Below are 13,451 nucleotides of genomic sequence, written 5' to 3'. Positions count from 1 at the left end.
TTTCTAAAAACAAGTAATGCATGTGTTATCTATTTTAATCTCAGCCGCTCATCTATAACTAGATTGTTACACACATAATAGTTGAGGAATCTCTGTGTAATTGTTCTGCCAACTTGGATATCTTTCTTCTTCACGTGTGTGTTGCATCACCTTGCTTGTGTGAGCATCATTCTTGGTAATCAAGTAAGCTCCAGCTGGCACTCCCAAGTGAGCTGATCCAAGTTCAGCTTCATCCTCAAACTTAACATCCCTTCTCAAACTTAAGTCTCTAGGAGAGACTTTAAGTTTGTTTCTGAAGAAGCTGAACTTGGAATAAGTGAGTGGTTTAGTTAACACATCTGCAGTTTGATCATTGCTGGACACAAAAGCAATTTCGATCTCTTTCTTCTCAACTTTGTCTCTGATAAAATGAACATCTATCTCTATGTGTTTAGTCTTGGAATGGAGAACTGGATTTGTAGCAATTGCAGCTGCACTTGTACTGTCACTTAACAATAGAAGAGTACAGTTGAGTTTTAATCCCAATTCTTCAGTAATGAACATATCCAAGTTATTTCTGCACTGGCTAATGCCATGGCTCTGTATTCAGATTCAGCTGAGGACTTAGATACCACACTTTGCTTCTTAGAACTCCAGCTAATCAAATTGTCACTCAAGAAAACACAATAACCACTGGTGGATCTTCTATCATCAGGGTCACTTCCCCAATCAGCATCTGAGTATGCTACAAGATCAAAAAAAGTCAGACTTCTTGAATGTCAAGCCATAGTCAATTGTTTCCTTTAGATACCTGAGTACCCGTTTACAAGCTAACCAATGTGGCTGCAGAGGATTGGACATAAATTGACTTAACTTGTTGACTGCATAAGCAATTTCAGGCCTGGTTAACACAGCATACTGCAGTCCTCCAATGGCTCTCCTGTATTGAGTTGAGTCAACATGTTTTTCCCCCATATTTTTGCTCAACTTCTCTGTAGTTGCTAGTGGAGTATCTGAGCCATTACAGTTCTTCAAATCAAACTTAGTAAGTAGTTCCTTCAAATATTTTGATTGTGACAAAAACAGAGTATCTTCATTTCTTGTGACTTCAATGCCTAGAAAGAAGTTAAGCTGACCCAAATCTTTTAGAGCAAAGGCATTTCCCAGATTACAAATAAGCTGCTCTATTTCAACATTATTGCTCCCAGTGATTATAATATCATCCACATAAACTAATAGGATGATCAGCTCATTTTCATTTTGTTTGAAGAACAGTGAAGTGTCTGATTTTGCTCGACAGAAATTCCATGATTCAAGTACTGATCTTAGCTTATCAAACCAGGCTCTTGGTGCCTGTTTCAAACCATAGAGAGCCTTCTTTAGCTTACAAACATATCTTGGGTGATCTGTATCCACAAACCCTTCAGGTTGAGGCATATGTACAGTTTCAGTTAACTCCCCATTTAGAAAAGCATTATTAATGTCAACCTGTCTCAACTTTCAGTTATTGATCACAGCCATGCTCAGAACAATTCTTATTGTGGCTGCTTTCACCACAGGGCTGAAAGTTTCCTGATAATCCACACCTTCAGTTTGCAAGAAACCTTTTGCAACTAATCTGGCTTTGTATCTGTTTATTGTTCCATCTGAGTTTTGTTTTACTTTAAAAATCCACTTGTTTCCCACAAGTTTCATATGTTGTTCTGGTGGAACCAAACACCAGGTCTGATTTCTAATCAAAGCACTGAACTCATCCTGCATAGCTAGTTTCCAGTTGTTATCACTTAAAGCTTCAGCAACACTTGATGGTGTTTCCAGGGACAAAGCTTTTTCAGTGTTGTAACCTTTAGGCTTAAAGATGCCAGCTTTGGCTCTAGTAATCATGGGATGTGAAGGGTTAATTTTAGGAGTAGTTTGAGTTATTTCAGTGTTTTGGTTTTGAACTTCAGTGTGTTCAGGTGCACTAGAACACTCTAGGGTATCTTGAATTTCTGTGTGTAGGTTTGAAGAAATATTTTGATCTGGAAGAATTTGGTTGTGACTGTTATCAGAATTTTGATCATTAGGGAGAGTGAGATCATGAATTTCTTTTTCAGATGAACTTGTACTTACTGCTGGTGCCTCATGATTGTGACTGTCAGAAGGAAAAGTCACTGTGATGAATTTGCTAAAGGAATTTAAAGACTCAGATGGTTTGTTCTGGTTTGACTTTATGAATTTTGGATCTGTTTTGAGAGGAAAAGAATTCTCATTGAAGTTTACATGAGCTGCTATGTATATTCGTCCATTTGGACTTAGACACATATAACCTTTGTGATATTGGCTGAATCCTAGATTTACACAAGTGGAGGTATGAAAATCAAGTTTATGTTTATTGTAAGGTCTCATGAAAGGATAGCACTCACAGCCAAATATTTTGATGAGAGAGTAATCTAGTTTCTGTGAGTAAAGGAATTCAAAAGGAGTCTTGTCATTTAAGGTAGGTGTGCTGGTTCTATTTATGAGAAATGTGGCATTTGAAAAGGCTTCCCACCAGAATTTCAAGGGTAATCCAGATTGAGCAAGAAGAGTCAATCCAGTTTCTACCAAGTGTCTGTGTTTCCTTTCAGCTTTCCCATTTTGGTGATAAGTGTATGGACATGAGTATCTCAAAGAAATACCTTCATTTTTCAGGTATGGTTCAAAGATTTTGTATTCCCCCCCATGTCATACTGTAAGGTTTTAATTTTCAGTTCAAGACTTTTCTCAACTTGATTTTTGAAAGATATGAATGTTGTGAGTGCTTGAGACTTGTGAGTTAATCCATAAATCCATGTGTATATAGTTTTATCATCAATGAAGGATATATAATATCTGAAACTTTGATTGGATTCAGTGGGTGCAGGACCTCAAAGATCACTATGGATGATCTCAAGGGCTTTTGAGGTTTTTGTTTCACTATGTTTGAAAGATAATCTGTGTTGTTTTCCATACTGACAGGCTTTGCAGAATGATAAACCAGATGTTTTATTTCCAAATTGAATATTACAAGCAGATAAAGTTTTCACAAGAGCACTGACATTAGGATGGCCTAATCTCATATGCCAAAGATCAAGTACTTTGTTGCTTGTATAATTGTCATTGCAACTGACTGACAACATAGACTCAGGACGAGATGTTTTATTTACTGTAAGTAGACTAGGAGTAGTAATTGAAGACAATAAAATGGATTTGAATTGACTAGAATCATGAGGCAAACTCAGCAGCTTGTACAATCCATCTTTAGCTATTCCTTTCAAAAGAACACTCCCCATTCTCTTGTCCTTGACAACACAACAAGTTTTATGGAATTCAATAGAGACATCATTATCATGCAATAATTGCGAAATAATAATAAAGTTTTTGGTTATTTCTGGAACATAAAGAATGTGGTTAAGTTTGATATGAGTTGATGTGTGTGAATCAAGTGTGCTGAGCAGTGAGTGACCAACAGAAACTATTTTGAGTTTAGTACCATTACCTACTGCCAGCTGATCACTTCCCTTGTACTCAGAGCTGATGTTGAGATTGTTGAAGTCATTTGAGATGTGGTTGGTTGCACCACTGTCAAGATACCAGGCATCATCCCTGTGACCTCCATTTTCAGCTATATATGCACTCCTCCTGTTAGGTACTTGATTAGGTACATAATTCTTCTTAAACCTGTACCAGCAGTTGGTAGCAGTGTGATTTTTCCTGAAACAGATCTGGCGTGGTCCCTTAGGTTCTTCTTCATCAGCAGGATTCTTGCCTTTGAACTTGTCTGGTGAATTCATATTCTGATTGAAACTGTATCCACCAGGTTGCTTTCCATTTGAGCTTCCAGCTGGCCTTCCACCATAGTTGTTGTTTGGCTGCCAGTTCCTCCTTTGATTTCCTCTGTGATAAGCTAAGTTAGCTTGATAATCCATATGACTGACAGAGTGTTGATATTCGATTCTGTGTTCATGACTCAGCAGCATGCCATACACATCAGAGGGAGATGTGCCTTCAGGTTGTGCATTAATAGTTGTAACAATTGAATCATATTCAGATCCAAGGCCAGCAAGCAGACACAGCACAAAATCTTCATCAGTCATATTATTTCCAGCAGCTCTCAGAGCATCAAGATTTGTTTTCATCTTTGTGTAGTACTCGTGAATAGAGGTAGATCCTTTCCTGGTGGTCTGAATTTGAGTTCTTAAATGCAGAACTCTGGCTCCAAACTGAGCTGCAAGGATTTGCCACACCTCCAGAGAGGACCTTGCTCCAACTACAGCACTAAGAACTTCTTCACTTAAAGTTGAGAGTAACCAGCTCATCAGCTACTGATCATTTCTTCTCCAGATCTGGAACTGTGGATTTGGAGTTGTGATCACAGTTTGATCAGTGTCAATGTTGATCATAACTTAACTAGGTGAACTCTTTGAGCTATCAATCAGATCCTCCAGATCGTTTGCATTGATCGTAGCTATCACTTGAGATCGCCATAGCAAGTAATTGTTATTGGTAAGCTTTATTGGCGTGTTGAAGACAAGTGAGTTAATAACAGAGGTGCTAACGTTTGAAGGATGATTTGTGTTTATGGTTGAGCTCGAAGCTCCATTACTGTTGATCTGATTTTCATTACTTGCCATTGTTGCTTCTCAGAGCTCTGATACCATGTGAGAATTTTGAGTAATGAATTTGTAACTGTTTTTTTTTATTCAACCAAACAATGTACAATGCTGCTGACTTATATAGCTGATCAGATTTCTCATCCAGCTCAGCAACTCAGATTTACAATTTCTAAAAACAAGTAATGCATGTGTTATCTATTTTAATCTCAACCGCTCATCTATAACTAGATTGTTACACACATAATAGTTGAGGAATCTCTGTGTAATTGTTCTGCCAACTTGGATATCTTTCTTCTTCACGTGTGTGTTGCATCACCTTGCTTGTGTGAGCATCATTCTTGGTAATCAAGTAAGCTCCAGCTGGCACTCCCAAGTGAGCTGATCCAAGTTCAGCTTCATCCTCAAACTTAACACCCAGCACAAGGCCACATGAGGCCTATGCTGTATAGACTGATCATTTTTTGCACATTAAGTGCTTGTTGCTTATGGACACATCCATGTGTTCCTAAGCATCAACTTGAATCTACAATTATATTTATAATGCGACATTCATTTACCCATCTAATAAAATTTGTCACGGTGTAACAATTTTTAAAATTAACTAGTTTTGCTAGTGATTATGCTTAAATACTTGATGCCTTGATGCATGAATTATCCTTTTCATTTATTTTCAATTTTTCTAGCAGAAAGCATGTCGCAGATGATGACATGGACAGGGAGATTAACGGCGTAGCATGTCGCAGATGATGACATGGACAGGGAGATTAACGGCGTGCCAGGAGTGGAAGCAATTTTGCGACGTCGAGATCTACCCAGCCCATGCAGGTCAAAGGAAATAGACGTCCCAATTCTTCAATTCTTTGTAAATGAAACCTTAGCCGTGACTCGAGTGATAGCTAGGTCAACGATTGAGAATATGGTAAGAGCATTGATGGAATTAATTTAAAAGAGAGCAAATCAGGAGATTGGTGGACAGGATTGCAGGGTTGTGCTTGGGATAGTGTTAGCCGAGTTGGATCTTCCAACAGACAATTAGAGAAGCTGATCCAGTTACCTTACATGATGGGTAACAAACATTAGAGAATTGATCACTATTTTTCTCAGTTTCTTCGATTACTATTTATTACATTTTTCGGTCATTGGATTAAATCTTATGATTATTAATTCTCTAATGTTTATTACCCATCGTATCCATTATATAAGATAACGAAATCTTAAAATTAATATTGTAACACAATGAACTAGGCTTATTAATATATTTAATAAGCAACCCTTAGCTAGAAACTGTGACTCGTGAGTTATTTTATATACTAATTAAGCAGAACCTTTTTATGATCACTTTGCGAAAAAGGTCTATAACCGAAACATTTAAAGATAATTAAAACAACAATCGCAAAGGTTTCAGGAAGATGCATATGTAGATATATATTTATTTTATTATAAAGTTTAGTATGATCATAACATATCACGTCAACTTTCTTTCTTGTTTCCAACTAGGAACCTTATTTTTTCTTCTTGTTCTATTCTATATTTCTATATTTCTATATTTCATTTTCCACGTCCCTACTGTCATCTTGTTTATAACTTACTAGGTGAAGTGAAGGGCTGATCAAAATTAATTCTTGTTTCCAGTGCCTCAATTCCCACAAGAAATTGAGGTTTAGAGCTTTGTCAATGGAGCAAACGCGTGTTCCTCACGTGGTGCTCTTGCCATACCCTGCATATGGCCACATCAAGCCCATGCTGACGCTAGCCGAACTTTTTAGCCATGCAGGCTTTCGAGTCACCTTCGTGAACACTGAACAATATCACGATCGTCTCCTTGGCAACAACGACGTAACGGGTTTCTACAAGCGCTTCCCTAATTTCCGCTTCACGTCGATACCCGACGGTCTGCCTCCCGATAATCCGCGGTTTGGCATATACATCAAAGACTGGTTTTGTTCCGACAAACCAGTGTCAAAGCTGGCGTTCCTTCAGCTGCTGATGTCGCCTGGGCTTCTCCCAACATGCATCATATCAGACAGCATCATGTCCTTTACAATTGACGTTGCAGAAGAGCTTAACATTCCTATAATCACTTTTCGACCGTACAGTGCCCACTGCTCCTGGTCAGACTTCCATTTTTCCAAGCTTGCTGAAGAAGGAGAACTTCCGGTAACAAGTGGGTTTCTCTTTTTCTTTACACATACATACATACATACATACTGAAATCTTGAATTGAACAGGTACATGTAATACCATGTAATATGTTGCCTACTATTGTGAAATTGCAGATGAAAACTTTGATAAGCCCGTTAAATGCATTCCGGGGCTGGAAAATTTCTTTAGGAATAGAGACCTTCCAAGCATTTGTAGAGATGGAGGACCCGATGATCCCATTTTGCAGACCTTCATTAGGGATACCTCTGCCACGACTCGAGCTTCAGCTCTCGTAATTAACACCTTCAACGAAATTGAAGGGCCTATAATATCAAAACTGGGTTCTCGTTTGACCAAAATTTACACTGTTGGTCCTCTACACGCTTTGTTGAAGTCGCGGATCCAAGAGGACTCCGCCGAGTCATCTCCGCCAGAGTCGAACAATTGTGTCTTATCGAAAGAGGACAGAAGTTGCATGACGTGGCTAGATTCTCAGCCGTCTAGATCGGTATTATATGTCAGTTTTGGAAGTTTCATCAAGCTTGGTCGCGAACAAATTTTAGAGTTTTGGCATGGCATGGTCAACAGTGGGAAACGGTTCTTGTGGGTCATAAGATCGGACTTGATTGATGGAGAGCCCGGAGTTGGCCCAGTTCCTGTGGAGCTTGATCAAGGGACCAAGGAAAGAGGGTGCATTGTTAGCTGGGCTCCACAAGAGGAGGTCCTGGCCCACCAAGCAATTGGAGGGTTTCTGACTCATAGCGGCTGGAACTCAACTTTGGAGAGTCTGGTAGCTGGAGTGCCTATGATTTGTTGGCCACAAATTGGTGATCAACAAGTTAATAGTAGGTGTGTGAGTGAGATTTGGAAGATTGGACTTGATATGAAGGACACGTGTGATAGATCAACGATTGAGAATTTGGCAAGGGACTTGATGGATAACAAGAGGGATAAGATCATGGAGTCAACGGTTCAGATTGCGAAAATGGCTCGTGATGCTGTCAAGGAAGGCGGGTCCTCGTATCGTAACCTAGAGAAGTTGATTGAAGACATAAGGTCAATGGCTTTTAAGGCATGAAAAATGAAAAACATGATTCAATGTAGTGCTTTCACAGAAAAATAATATTGAAACGGTAAGAAACTTATTGCGAATGCCCAAAGACAAAAGAATAATTCAGTAACTGTAGTTCGCATTAATATGATCATTGGAAATTTGGGGGTCTTGTATGTTATTATTTTAACAATCATATTTTAGCAATGAAATAACCCCAAGTTTATTAAAATTTAGCCGTATATCAATTATATTCCCTTCCTCGATCGCAAGTACCTTTTCATCAATTACCCATGATAAATTGACCGGAATGAGATTCAAAGGGGGAAAAAAAATATTTTCTACATTAAAAATAAAATAGTCAGTTAATAATAAAAATTAATGACTCGTGTAGTTTCATTATTTCCGTATAAATATAAATTTGGGGTATAAAAAGCGGTTCAAAAATTTCAAGAAACTTATTTTCTTCTAATAATTAGATTTAGAATTCATTTAAGAATAAAATTATGAAAATAAGAGCGTCACTTTACAAAATTTATAATTTTAATGTCTTTTCGGCTCAGTGTCATTAATAAGGAGAAACATTGAGAAAAAAAGAGAAAATTAGACAAGAAATTTTAAAACAATGAAAGTTGTCACGATCACATGGCACAATATTAGCACAAGTTCGTTTCTTGTATAAGAGCCTAAACAATTTAAGTCATCCATTTTTTTTAACAGACAATGCTTTACTTTTCCTTCTTAATTTGTCATATGTAGGTGGACTTGGCTTGGCTCTATGCATCCCAATAGCTCAATAGATGCGACAAAATGAACCTGCCAATTGCTATTATATCTTAATTAAAACTAACGTTAAGAAATAATTAAAATCGAGCCATGTGACCTTAATTTCCCTTTTCTGAAGTCTTATTCATCTTTACATTAGTCTAGCAAGTCACTATAATATTTTATTATAAAGTTCTATTCATATCACATCGACCTTCCAAAAAGATCCAATTGGAAATTGGGAATCCTAATATTTTTAATTTTAAATAAATTTCTACAAATTTGAAGCCATGCAGATTGTCAAGTCACCTTCATAAACACTGATGACAATCATGATCGTCTCATTCGTAACACTGGCATAACCTCCTTCTGTGGTCGCTTCCCTGTGTTTCACTTCAGCTTCATCCCTCATGGTTTACCATGCCATTTCAAATGCCCCCCAGTTTATCCGTCCAAGAATTGTTTAGCACCGTCACAAGTGCATGCAAGCCGTCGACTGTTGAAAAGTCAAAAGAAATTGATATGCATGATCTTCTAGCTGCAATATTAGAAATATTGATGAAGCATGTGGCTGAAATCGTGGAAATTGAAGCCAAAAGGAGTAGGTGTAATAGTGTCATTGATTTTGGCACTATAAATATAGATGCATTCTTCATTTGGAAATCATCTCAAAATTTGAGAGAATCCCAAAATTGAGAGCAACAATTCAATTATAGAATTATTAAGCGAGTGAGCAATTGGAGAATTTATAATTGAGAGATTTTTCCTTTCAAGTGTGTGAGAGTACTGAGTGTATTTGGATTTTGGAAAGTGAGTTTTCTTTACTCAAATATTACACTTTAATAATTGTTAATAATACAATTATTTTCTCTTACTTCCATGGACGTAGGCATAATTGGCGAACCACATTAAATTTTGTCTTTTATTTTTTTGTGATTATTTGGTGCGCTTGATTCCGCATTCCGCGTACAACAAGTGGTATCAGAGTCGACGATTCATATTTGGAGGAATACATAACTATTCACGTATACGGAAATGTTCCCGTATACGGTATTGTTCACGAATATGGTGGAGACGGTTATTTGTACTTGGGAGATAGTCAATTGTAAGTAGTGTGTATTTATACATATTTAGGAAAGTTTTATCAAAAAGACGATACGAGTCTAAGGAGTCTGGGTTTTCAGTGGGACCGTCTTGATCCCTCCATTCTCCTGCAAACTTTCCTGATGCATTTATTCACGCGAAATTAACATCATAGAAACTGTTTTTCAAGTGGAAACAATTTGTTGAGAAAATGGTAGAATATGAAACTTCCATAATTGGAGAGATATCTACCAAAACTATTTCAGGAGATACTTCAGGTGAGAGGTGAGATTTGTCAAATCGCAATTAAGCAGCTGTTATAAGAGGCCAGAAGATCGATGTTGAAAAGTTTGATGGGAAAATCAACTTTGACATATGAAGGTGCAAAGTTATGGATGCCTTTATTCAAATCGATCTCGATGTTATTCTAGAAAATAAAAGACACTTGTATAATGAAGAAACTTTAGACGACGGTTCATTAGTATCCGCTTAGATTTGAGCAAATTTTCGCCGAGGTGGAGAATTGTTGAAAAGTCAAAAGAAATTGATAGCATGATCTTCTAGCTGCAATATTAGAAATATTGATAAAGTATGTGGCTGAAATCATGGAAATTGAAGCCAAAAGGAGTGGGTGCAATAGTGCCATTGATTTTGGCACTATAAATATAGATGCATTCTTCATTTGGAAATCATCTCAAAATTTGAGAGAATCCCAAAATTGAGAGCAACAATTCAATTATAGAATTGTTAAGAGAGTGAGCAATTGGAGAGTTTGTAATTGAGAAATTTATCCTTTCAAGTGTGTGAGAGTACTGGGTGTACTTGAATTTTAGTAAATGAGTTTTCTTTACTCAAATATTGTACTATAATAATTGTTAATAATACAATTATTTTTTTTTACTCCCGTGGACCTATGCATAATTGGCGAACTACATTAAATTTTATGTCTTTTATTTTTCTGTGATTATTTAGTGCACTTGATTCCGAATTTCGCACACAACATCGACTTCATTGAGTGAACCATCTGGGCAGTGGCGGCGGCCAACTTGTATTATAACAGGTGGTATCATGTCTTTTGCAACTATTGATGTTGCGGATGAACTTCGAATTCCTGTCATCGCTTTCGGAACTGACAGTGCTTCTTGTACTTGGACCTATTTCCATCTTCCTAAGCTCATCCAAAGGCGAAGTTCCTTTTGCTAGGTGATTTTCTTCTCCATCCTTTAAGCAAACCTGCAGTTGGATTAAGGTTAAAAAACAATAAAACACGAACTCTAATCTACTAAAAGATTAAAAAAAATGCTGTACCACAAGTCTGTATTTTTTCTTTTCTTTTAATTTGAAATGAGGGATCTTGATATACTTTAAATTAATAGTTACAGATGAAAACATGGAGAAACCAGTTACTAGCATTCCAGGATTCGAAAAGGTTTTTCGGCGTACAGACCTTCCAGGCATTTGCAGAGTTGAAACAGTAGATGAGTATATTTTGCAGTTCTTACTTGGGGAGACCTCAAGCATGAGTATTCGAGCTTCTGCTTTCGTTATTAACACCTGTAACGAAATTGAAGCCCCTATGGTTTCTAGATTAAGCTCCTTTGTCTCCAAGATATACACATCGGTCCTCTACATGAGATACACGAATCAGGTATCAGAGAATGCTCGCCTTCAGTTTCATCCAGCGGTGTTCTCCGAAAAGAAGACAAAAGCTGCATGACGTGGCTTGATTTGCAGCCGTCCAGGTCCGTATTATACGTCAGTTTGGGAGTTTACTGGGGCTCTCTCCGGAACAATTGTTGGAGTCTTGGCTTGGGATAGTCAACAGTGGAAAACGGTTCTTGTGGGTCATATGATCCGACTTGATTTTGGGAGAATCCGGGATTGGCCTAATTCCAACGGAGCTAGAAGAATGAACCCAAGAAAGGAGGCTTATGGTTGATTGGGCTCCTCAAGAGGATGTTTTGGCCCATCAAGCCATTTGTGGATTTTTAACCCACAGCGGCTGGAACTCAGCTTCGGATGGCATGGTGTGGTTGGACTGTTAGAGTGCCTATGATATGCTGGCCAATACTTGCTCATCTTCTATATATGGTAGGGATAGCAGCATTGAGCACTCGACACAGAAAAAGACACATTTGCAGCAATACTGTGATCTTTCTTCCAACAAGAGAACATGATTAGAATGGAGCGATCACATGTTAATCCTCACGTAGTGCTCCTGCCCTACCCTTTACAAGGCCACATCAAACCCATGATGAGTCTAGCGGAGCTTCTTGGCAGTGCAAATTTTCAAGTCACCTTCGTAAACACTAATCACAACCACGACCTTCTTCTTCGCAACACCGACATAACTTCATTCTGCAATCGATTCCCTAATTTCCAGTTCAGGTCCATCCCTAGCGGTCTTCCCGCCAATGTGATACGTTCCGGCTTAACTGCCAAAGATGTATTTGACGCCATGAAGGCGATGAGCAAGCCGGCGTTCCGGGATCTGTTGATTTCACTCGGTGAAGAGACCGAGCAGCGCCAGCGCCCAACATGTGTTATAGCAGATGGTATCCTGTGTTTCTTGACTCTCGATGTTTCGGAGGAGCTTCAAATTCCACTCCTCGCTCTAAGAACTCACAATGCTTCTTACTCTTGGATTTACTTCCACCTTCCCAAGCTCATTGAGGATGGCCATATCCCATTTCTAGGTGATATGTTTTCGGAGGATTTTTAATTTGTTTTCCGTTTTCGGTTATTTACATAAAATTTATTCATTAATTGCAGATGAAAACATGGACAAACCCGTTGCAGGCATTCCAGGATTTGAAAATTTTCTTCGAAATAGAGATCTTCCAGGAACTTGCAGAGTCAAAACAAGCGACGATGATTATCTTTTGCAGTTCTTCATCGGAGAAACCTTTGCCATGACTCGAGCTTCTGCCCTCATTCTCAACACCTTTGAAATCGAAGCCCCCGTAGTTTCTCTACTTGGCTCTCATTTTACAAAGATCTACACAATTGGTCCTCTGCACAAGCTTCGGAAGTCGCGTATGAAAGATATTAACTCACCATCTGTCTCATCCAGCGGCATTCTACAGAAAGAAGATACAAGCTGCATGACGTGGCTCAATTCTCAGCCTCCGAAATCTGTTCTGTATGTTAGTTTCGGGAGCTTGGTGGGGCTCACTCGTGAGCAAATGTCAGAGCTTTGGCATGGCTTGGTCAACAGCGGTCAAAGGTTCTTGTTGGTAGTGAGACCCGACTTGATTTTGGGGGAACCCGGAGCTGGGGCAACTCCGCTGGCCCAAAATAAAGGAACCGAGGAAAGAAACAGGTTCATTGTTAGCTGGGCCCCACAAGAAGAAGTTCTGGCCCATCCAGCTGTTGGTGGGTTTTTGACCCACGGTGGGTGGAACTCGACGCTGGAGGGCATTGTAGCTGGAGTGCCTATGATTTGCTGGCCACAATTTAGTGACCAATTCGTTAATAGCAGATGTGTGAGTGAGGTTTGGAAGATTGGTTTTGACATGAAGGACACGTGTGATGGATCAATTATTGAAAAATTGGTGAGAGACCTGATGGAAAACAAGAGAGAAGAGATCATGGGATCAACAGATAGAGTTGCAACGATGGCTCATGATGCTGTCAACGAAGGCGGATCCTCCTATAGAAACCTGGACGGGTTGATTGAGGACATTAGATTAATGGCTCGTAAGATTTAATAACTGTCCCATAAAATTTTGTCACTCAAGATTTCAAGTAGCATGGCAAAAATCGGATTAGGGCTGGACTTATTTAAGTCCAGGCCCAAGCCTACTTTAGTAAGA

At 38.7% G+C, this 13,451-nt stretch overlaps 2 protein-coding genes and 1 pseudogene across 2 annotated transcripts; all 3 read left to right on the top strand.

Annotated features, from left to right (window-relative positions):
• Positions 1–5,644: 5,644 nt before the first annotated feature.
• LOC18039746 (7-deoxyloganetic acid glucosyltransferase) lies at positions 5,645–7,815 on the top strand. The gene is made up of 3 exons (XM_006429181.2): positions 5,645–5,661; positions 6,228–6,759; positions 6,872–7,815. The coding sequence occupies exons 2-3, from the start codon at positions 6,270–6,272 to the stop codon at positions 7,813–7,815; spliced, it is 1,434 nt and encodes a 477-aa protein (XP_006429244.1). The 5' UTR covers positions 5,645–5,661; positions 6,228–6,269.
• Positions 7,816–9,847: 2,032 nt separating this feature from the next.
• LOC112097377 lies at positions 9,848–11,681 on the top strand (annotated as a pseudogene).
• An 85-nt stretch (positions 11,682–11,766) lies between these two features.
• LOC18039745 (7-deoxyloganetic acid glucosyltransferase) lies at positions 11,767–13,451 on the top strand. The gene is made up of 2 exons (XM_006429180.2): positions 11,767–12,332; positions 12,409–13,451. Exons 1-2 carry the CDS (start codon positions 11,810–11,812, stop codon positions 13,344–13,346), a joined length of 1,461 nt encoding a protein of 486 aa, XP_006429243.1. The 5' UTR covers positions 11,767–11,809; the 3' UTR covers positions 13,347–13,451.

Source organism: Citrus clementina, unplaced genomic scaffold (genome assembly GCF_000493195.1).
Source record: "Citrus clementina cultivar Clemenules unplaced genomic scaffold, Citrus_clementina_v1.0 scaffold_6, whole genome shotgun sequence".
Classification (NCBI taxonomy): domain Eukaryota; kingdom Viridiplantae; phylum Streptophyta; class Magnoliopsida; order Sapindales; family Rutaceae; genus Citrus; species Citrus x clementina.
Note: the sequence above shows the minus strand (reverse complement) of the source record. Positions and strands in the feature narration are given on the sequence as shown.

What these genes read in the sequence shown, in the direction of transcription:
- LOC18039746 (XM_006429181.2), top strand. Translation starts at nt 6,270, where the DNA reads ATGGAGCAAACGCGTGTTCCTCACGTGGTGCTCTTGCCATACCCTGCA. An exon ending in AGGAGAACTTCCGGTAACAA is followed by an intron (nt 6,760 to 6,871) that starts GTGGGTTTCTCT and finishes GTGAAATTGCAG; the next exon opens with ATGAAAACTTTGATAAGCCC.
- LOC18039745 (XM_006429180.2), top strand. Translation starts at nt 11,810, where the DNA reads ATGATTAGAATGGAGCGATCACATGTTAATCCTCACGTAGTGCTCCTG. An exon ending in TGGCCATATCCCATTTCTAG is followed by an intron (nt 12,333 to 12,408) that starts GTGATATGTTTT and finishes CATTAATTGCAG; the next exon opens with ATGAAAACATGGACAAACCC.